The sequence below is a fragment of the Eublepharis macularius genome, chromosome 4 (genome assembly GCF_028583425.1).
Source record: "Eublepharis macularius isolate TG4126 chromosome 4, MPM_Emac_v1.0, whole genome shotgun sequence".
In the NCBI taxonomy this organism is placed as follows: Eukaryota; Metazoa; Chordata; class Lepidosauria; order Squamata; family Eublepharidae; genus Eublepharis; species Eublepharis macularius.
The window spans coordinates 164,921,899-164,930,162 of record NC_072793.1 but is presented as its reverse complement, the minus strand read 5'-3'; the positions used below and the strand labels follow the sequence as shown (position 1 = coordinate 164,930,162).

General features: G+C 42.8%; 1 protein-coding gene across 2 annotated transcripts; it reads left to right on the top strand.

Moving 5' to 3' along the window:
- The first annotated feature begins 992 nt into the window (after positions 1–992).
- On the top strand, positions 993–8,175 carry LOC129329404 (zinc finger protein 251-like). Of its 2 annotated transcripts, none has more exons than XM_054978968.1 (6): positions 993–1,072; positions 2,589–2,690; positions 5,712–5,866; positions 5,972–6,098; positions 6,298–6,348; positions 6,630–8,175. In XM_054978968.1, the coding sequence occupies exons 1-6, from the start codon at positions 1,057–1,059 to the stop codon at positions 7,661–7,663; spliced, it is 1,485 nt and encodes a 494-aa protein (XP_054834943.1). In that variant the 5' UTR covers positions 993–1,056; the 3' UTR covers positions 7,664–8,175. The 2 variants fall into 2 exon arrangements, with proteins under 2 accessions (XP_054834943.1, XP_054834942.1); XM_054978967.1 differs by having other exon boundaries at positions 993–1,078.
- The last annotated feature ends 89 nt before the right edge of the window (positions 8,176–8,264 follow it).

Below are 8,264 nucleotides of genomic sequence, written 5' to 3'. Positions count from 1 at the left end.
AAGCCTTCACTGGTTCCATGTGGAGCATTTCCAAAAGGAATTGCTGCCATGAGCCATGAGTCAGACCACTGGTCCAGTTCTAGGTACTCTGACTCTAGAAGTTTCTCGCCAAGGATTCAGGCAGACGTCTCCTCAGCCTTGCTATTTAAACACTGGAGACACAGAGAACCGAGACACACAAAGTACAGGCTATGCCTCAAGTCTAGTCTCATCCGTTGCTTTCATATGATGAAGCTGAAAGCTTATTTTAGGGCCTCATGGACAGTTCCTCAGGAAGCCGAGGAGGAGAGTAGTAAAACAGCTGGGAATCCTTCCATGTTGGAGGAACTGTAACCTCACAGAAGGGCAGGATCCCTGTCCTGGCATAGAGCAGGGAGCACCTCAAGGCAGAAGAGTGCAACAGACTGCAGCAGGGCTAAAAGGGCCTGTTTCTGAAAGCCAGCTGGAAACCTGGTTTGAAGCAGGTAGAGGAGATAGTGGGAGAATGGGCATATTGGCTATATCAGGACTGTTCACGGCCTGAGTTGGCTGTTGTAGGCAATGAGAGAGCAGTTATAGCGGCTTCAGTGCAGTTGCTGGTTGTCTTGTGCTGCATACCCTGCTGAGGGCGTGGCCCCTGGGATGTTTGCCCCACCATAAATGATTATTTTGTTTCCATACGTAATTATTAATATTTGCAATTTATTTATTTGATGCTATGATTTTTCTGCATATGTGTAGATGTGTTAAATACAATTTTTGTATAAATGATATACTGTTAGTCTGAATTGCTGCATTACATTCTATAAAGAAATAGATAACATTTGAGCTCATTAACATCCAAATACTGCATGTTGTTAAATTCATGTATTCTAATTGATTTCTTTTTACAGAACAGTAATTTTTTGTCAAACAAAAGTTATTGAAATTTTTTATCATCATAGGGGTGAAATATGCCCTTTTGATGAAGTATGTTTCTTTCATTTATCGGCAGGATTTGCTGTTCCCAAATCTGAGGTGACCCATGGGGAAGATCCATGGATTCTGGAGCCAGTTTCAAAGGAAAAGGAGATCCAAATGGATTACTGCTCAGGCAAGGGTATTGTAATGGAATTTCTGAGGCATTACATCTCCCAATAGCCCTGACTCTGACCCCTGACCTGAGAACTAGTTGCCCTTTTCCTGAGGAGAGGAGGGTGAAGCACAGGAAAAGGCAGAACAGAGAGGAAGTCTGAGGGAAAACAGCAGCCAGGAAAAAGCCTAGGAGAGCTGGAAGGAAAAGTGGGGCTTGTAAACACTGAAGCAAAGGATGTGGAGTCCTGTCAGACTGAAACTCAAGGTTCTGTTTTCATGGACTGTGTCAGGAGAGCCCTGGGAACGAGAAGGTAGGGTTACCAACTCCAGGTTGGGAAATACCAGGAGATTTTGGAGGTGGATCCTGGGGAAGGTGCGGTTTGGGGAGAGATGAAAGTGCATCCTCTAAAGCAGCCATTTCCAGGGGGACTGACATCTGTAGTATGAAGATCACTTGTAATTCTGGGAGATCTCAAGGGCACCACCTGGAGATTGGTAATCCTATAAGAAGGGCCTTAGAGGGCATTTCTGCAGCTTAGCTGTCAAGCTTGAAAGGCCTTCCTGTCTTTGGGACACAGTTATTAAATTCCCACCCTTTTTTAAAAAAAGATGCGTTACTTACCTCATTAAAGATGTATGTATGTGTGTACTTATAGACTGCCTTTCTCACGGAGGCTGAAAGAGGATTACATAGCGCAAGTAAAATATGAGCACCAGCTGGGATATTCAATAAACAATACAATAGGATATGCGTTGCAGAAATTTGAAAAGAAGCATAAATCCAAATACAGGAATACAGAGGTGAAATATTGTTGAAAACACTTAGTGTTGTATGTCAGCGCAATGGCTGGAACCCATCAGGATTGAGAAAGTAGTTGCTAGCCCTGAAGTGCCTACTGATTCGTATTGGCATTGCAGAACATAAAAAAATCTGGAAGACTTCTAATGAGAGAGGTGAACTTTAAATAGATAAAAAACAAAACTTCCCTTGTGAGAAAGAGTCCAGCTCTTCTTGCATAGGACTTGGAAGCCTCTCCTCTGACAGAGGAATTTAGTAGGGTTTCTTCTCAGTGAAGAAGGAACTTCTTGGGCTTTTCCATTTTGTGACAGTGTGTTAAGTAATATCTGGCTAATGCCATTTTTAAAAGCTGTCACAGTAAAGACATCAGATTTCCCTTTTATCATCAGTAATCTTTCCGATGGTTGTTGTTGTGGGTTTTCCGGGCTGTATTGCCATGGTCTTGGCATTGTAGTTCCTGACGTTTCGCCAGCAGCTGTGGCTGGCATCTTCAGAGGTGTAGCGCCAAAAGACAGAGATCTCTCAGTGTCACAGTGAGACAGTAATCACAGTAATCTTTCCCCTCACCCATTTATATCCTTCCTCCTCCTCCCAACTGGTTGTGTGTGTGTGAGACACAGAGACAGAAAACACACCAGATGCCAGATCAACCTGTTGGCCCTCCTTCCCTGGTTGATAGACTTACAGCCCTTCCTGCCTTCCTTGACCTCTTTTCTGACCTATCTCCTCTACTCAGAGCTTCCTGATGTGATTGTAAAGCTGGAGGAGGAAGAGGAGCCGTGTGTTCCATGTCGCCCAGGATCAGAGGGGAACAGGATACTTCACAGGACCGAGCCAGGTGAGAGAGGTCACAGGGGCTAGCACCATTTTGAATTGCAGATGTTGGGTCAAGTGAAGGGTCACCAGAGTCCACGTGATGCAGTGGTTCGAATGTTGGACCAAGATCGAGGAGACGGAGTTCAAATTTCAGCTCTTCCATGGAGCTCGCAGAGGTTGCAGTCCTATGTAGGCTTACCTGGGAGTAAGTTCCATTGAACTCACAGGGTCTTGGTTCTGAGTAAACATCCATAGGACTGTGCTGCATATGTCATTTGGTCCAGTCACTATCTCCCAGGCACTAATTACCTAACAGGGGTGGTGTGAGGATAAAGTTTGTGTGCAGAGGAAACCATATATACCACCTTGAATTTCCTGGATGAGAGGTGGGATGAAATTCTAGTCAGTAAGCTAGGTAAGAAGGTATTGTCGAAGGCTTTCACGGCCGGAGAACGATGGTTGTTGTGGGTTTTCCGGGCTGTATTGCGGTGGTCTTGGCATTGTAGTTCCTGACGTTTCGCCAGCAGCTGTGGCTGGCATCTTCAGAGGTGTAGCACTAAAAGACCACTGAGATCTCTCAGTGTCACAGTGATCACTGAGAGATCTCTCAGTGTCACGACTGTGACACAGAGATCTCTGTCTTTTGGTGCTACACCTCTGAAGATGCCAGCCACAGCTGCTGGCGATACATCAGGAACTACAATGCCAAGACCACGGCAATACAGCCCGGAAAACCCAGAACAACCTAGGCAAGAAGGCTTTGTCTGTTGTTTGTTTCCTGCAACTCTTGCTCTATCGTGTGTGTGTGTTATGTGCTGTCAAGTCGCCTCTGACCTATGATGACCCTAGAATGAAAGACCTCCAAAACATCCTATCATTAACAGACCTGCTCAGATCCTGGCTTCTTTTATTGAATCAAGCTATCTTGTTTTATGTCTTCCTCTTTTCCTACCATGTTCCACTTTTCCTAGTGCTAATGGCTTTTCCAGAAAATCTTGTCTTCTCATGATGTGACTGAAGTATGATAGCCTCAGTTTTATCATTTTAGCTTCTAAGGAGAATTCAGGCTTGATTTGATCTAGTACCCTTTTATATGTCTTTTTGGCCATCCATGATATCCACAGAACTTTCCTCCAGCAGCACATTTCAAATGAATCAATTTTCTTCCTATCAGTTTTCTTCACTGACCAACTTTCACATCCGTACATAGTAATGGGGAATGCCATAGTTTGGATTATCTTGATCTTGGTCCTCAGAGAGACATCTTTATCTTTAAGGATCTTTTATAGTTCCCTCACAGCTGTTCTTCCAAGTCTCAATTTTCTTCTGATTTTTTTTCATTGCAGTCTCCCTTTCAGTTGATGATTGAGCCAAGGAATAGAAAATCTTAAACAATTTCAATTTCCTCATTGTCAAGTTTAAAATTGTGTGATTCCTTAGTAGTCATGAGTTTAGTTTTCTTGATGTTCAGCTGTAATCCTGCTTTGGCACTTTCTCCTTTAACCTTCAACAGTAGTCGTTTCAAGTTGTCACTATATTCTGCCAGTAATGTGGTGTCGGTTGCATATCTCAAATGGTTAATGTTCCTTCCACCAATTTTCACTCCACTTTCTGCTAGATAATTTCACTCCACTTTCTGCTAGATAATTTCACTCCACTTTCTGCTAGATAATTTTCACTCCAGCTTTCCTTATGATATACTCTGCATAGAGGTTGAACAAGTAGGGAAATAATATGCATCCTTGTCTGACACCTTTGTCAATTAAAAATCATTGTTTCCCCATATTCTGTTCTGACAGTAGCCTCTTGACCAGAGTACAGGTTGCACATCAAAACAGTCAGATATTGTGGCACCCCCATTTCTTTTAAGACTCTCCATAGCTTTTCGTGATCCACACAGTTAAAAGCTTTGCTGTAATCTATAAAACACAGGCTGATTTTCTTCTGAAATTCCCTGGTATGTTCCATTAGCCATCGTAAATTTGCAATGTGATCTCTAGTGTCTCTTCCTTTTTCTGAATCCACCTTGAACATCTGGCATTTTTTGTTCCATATACGATAAGAGTCTTTGCTGTAGAATTTTGAGCATCACTTTGCTTGCAAGAGAAATTAATGTGATAGTCCGATAGTGGCTGCTACGTTTTCATCCTCTAAGGTGCTCAGGGCAGCATACACAGTTCTTCTTTCACCCTGTTTCTTTCTGTACAGCTCTGAGGTAAGTTAAGCTAAGAGAGAGAGAAACTGGTCCAAGGTCACACAACAAGCTTCATGGAAGAGCGGGGATTTGTAGCCCGGTCTCCCAGATCATAGAGTGACATTTCAACCACCGCACTACACAAGCAGTGTAATGGCTGATATGCTGTCTGTGAACTTAGAGGCTCTGTTTGGCTGTCATATTCAGTCACTGTCATCAATAAACATATTTCCTTTTTTACATTCACAAATAAATATTTTTATTCATACCTGGGGAGTCCCTTGAGTGTTCAGAAGCCCTTAGTTTGAATGTGCGCATCCCTGTGTCACTACCCTCCTTGTAGGCACAGGACTATCACATTTGCTATTTGCAGTTGTGAGGTATATGTTTGTCTGTTCTTAAGCCTGTGAAAGCCATGGGTCTATGGTTTCTGACATTGTAGGATGGAAAGCCACTGGAGCCAAATTTGGCACCAACCCTGTTATTTAATTGGTTTATAACCCTCACATCTCCCCAAAGGGATCAAAAGGGGCTGTCAAGGGGAGATGGAGAAAGTGGCAGCAGGAGGGTTGTGGCAAGGAGGATCCAGGAAGACAATTTGCTTCCAAGAGACCCAGCAGAGAATTTGGGTAGCCAGATTATTTTAGGGTGGTGAACAGCAAGACTATTTGTGAACTGGTATCTTTTGAAGACACATTTGCAAGGTGGCTGGTCGTATAAAGAGTTGACCTGGAGAATCATATTCTTAAAGAGATGCATGAACTAGTAAACAGTATTCAGATAGGGGAGCTGAAACAGGCACTGTGATTGTAAGAAAGAAATCTTCCCTCTGTTTTTTCTTGCTCACAGGCAGCAGAAGGACATCATTGACCGGATCCAGATTGCCACCCCTTTGCAGAAGAGAAGAAACAGCCATTCTGCATAAGGCTCAGAACATGGAGAGGAACAAGTCTCCATTTCTTGGTCACAGGAGCCTTTCAGCTGGTTCAAGATGTCACAGTGAGGTAGGCTGTGAACCACCCCTTTTCTCACACAAAGCACAGCATCGTTCACGTGAACATGTAATTCCCCACCTTCACTTGACAAAGAACGCCTCTTTCTCCTTCCAGGGTGCCATGTCCTTCGAGGAGGTGGCCGTGTATTTCACAGAGGAGGAGTGGGTTTTGCTTGGTCCTGGCCAAAGAGCCCTTTATAGGGAAGTTATGATGGAGAACTACAGGAACGTGGCCTCTCTTGGTGAGCAAGTGGTTGGTTGGTGGGTAGATGGTCCTGCGCCATTTTGTGAGTGTCCCAAGAATTCTCTGGTGGAGATACCTGTCTGCTCTTGATTGCACTCCCACCCCTCATTTCAGTAACTTCCCTGTAGAATCAATGATTGTTAAACTAGATAGTCTTAAAGATGTGACTAATTGGTATGTATTGTTTTCCTCCCAAGAAGGATCTTGGACCTGCAAACCGGATCTCATCTCCTGGCTGGAGGAAGCAGGTGAGATGTTTGCCCACAACTCTGAGGAAGTGAAGAACTCTATAAATATAAGTATATAAAAAAAAAGTCTAGCTAACTGGCTGTTTTAATTCTGAGATCTGAAAAGTGATTACAGGCCTTAGAGCCCCACACACAAACAGTTCTGCTCCCCTTGGCTAAAAGTTAAGAGTTTGTAGAGGTTTCTCCAGACCTGTTGGAGTAAGAATCATTCGATAATGTCTCCATCTGCTGTATGTTGTTTGTTTCATGTGTCTCTAATTGGGTTTCTTTCACTATTCCAGCAGGAGAAGAGGGAGATTCATGTGGAGTAGACATGAATGTTTATGGAGACAAGGATGTAGAGGTGGAAGAAGAAGCTAGGAATCTAGAGAGATCAAACAGACAGCAGAGAAGGAACAGAGACACAAACCAAAAGCAGGAAAAGGAATCGTTGGCCTTTTTGGGCAGTGGCTTCCAAGAAATTCTATTTGAAGACAAATCAGAGGAAGGGGAACAAAGGGATCAACGGAACCTGAGTGAGAAAAGGCTGGGCTGCAAATCTAGCCTTAAAAGACAAGAGAGAACTCAGACATGGGAGAAACCATATAAATGTCTGGAGTGTGAAAAGAGCTTCAATCGGAGCGATCACCTTACTTCACATCAAAGGATTCACACCACAGAGAAACCATATACATGCTTGGAATGTGGAAAGCATTTCAGAAGGAGTGCAAACCTTACCTATCACCAGAGGATTCACACAGGTGAGAAACCATATAAATGCTTGGAATGTGGAAAGCGTTTCAGCTGGAGAGCAGATTTTACTTGTCATCAGAGGCTTCATACAGGAGAGAAACCATATAAATGCTTGGAATGTGGAAAAACTTTTAGTCAGAGTGGACACCTTACTTCTCACCAGAGGATTCACACAGGGGAGAAACCATATAAATGTTTGGAATGTGGAAAAAGCTTCAGCCGGAACGCAGAACTAACTTACCACCAGAGGATTCATACTGGGGAGAAACCATATACATGCTTGGAATGTGGGAAAAGTTTCAGTCGCAACGCAGAACTGACTTCACACCAGTGGATTCACATCGGGGACAAACCATATAAATGCATGGAATGTGGAAAAAGCTTCAGTCGGAGTGACAGGCTAACTTCTCATCAAAGGATTCATACTGGGGAGAAACCATATAAATGTTTGGAGTGTGGAAAGAGCTTCTGTCGAAGAGACAGTCTAACATCCCACCAAAGGACTCACACTGGAGAGGAACCATGCCAGTTTGACTTGTTGAAAGAAATTGTCTTAATTCCTCTCTACCCAATTTCTCCTTGAATCAAAGGAACCTTATTCCAGTTGCTGATCAGTTTACATCTTAAATTTTGTCTAAAATTCTTACATCAGAAAAGCCATACAGATGCTCTGATTGTAAAAAAAAGTCTTCTGCCTGACAATGCACTTGGCAAACAGTTGGCACAGTTACACTAACTGTGGGGGAAACTTTAAGTAGGATACAACTGATATTGAGGGGGCAGGGAAATGTTTGAATAGCTCCTGCATTGGACTCAAAGCAGAAGTAAAGTGTTTCTTGCTATTTTTTGTGAGCACAGCCTTTTGTTTATCATAGTCACACTATGTTAGCTATATATGTGTTAGCTGAATTGTTTTGCAGATTACCTTTGATTGGTATAATGTCAACAACAATGCCAATGAACTACAGAAAATTTGTCTTGAATTTATTGACAGCAGTTAGAAAATTGATCAGCCACTGAATTTGGAAGATTTCAATAGTGCTAATGATTGGCTGAGGCGAGTCTGGTATGTAATGAGAATTAATTAAAAATTGTTCATAGAAAAAAGCATCTAGACAAGAGGTTTTTATTCAACAATAGTAACTGTTTATTGGGTACTTTAATAGGCAGCAAAAAGTGAAATA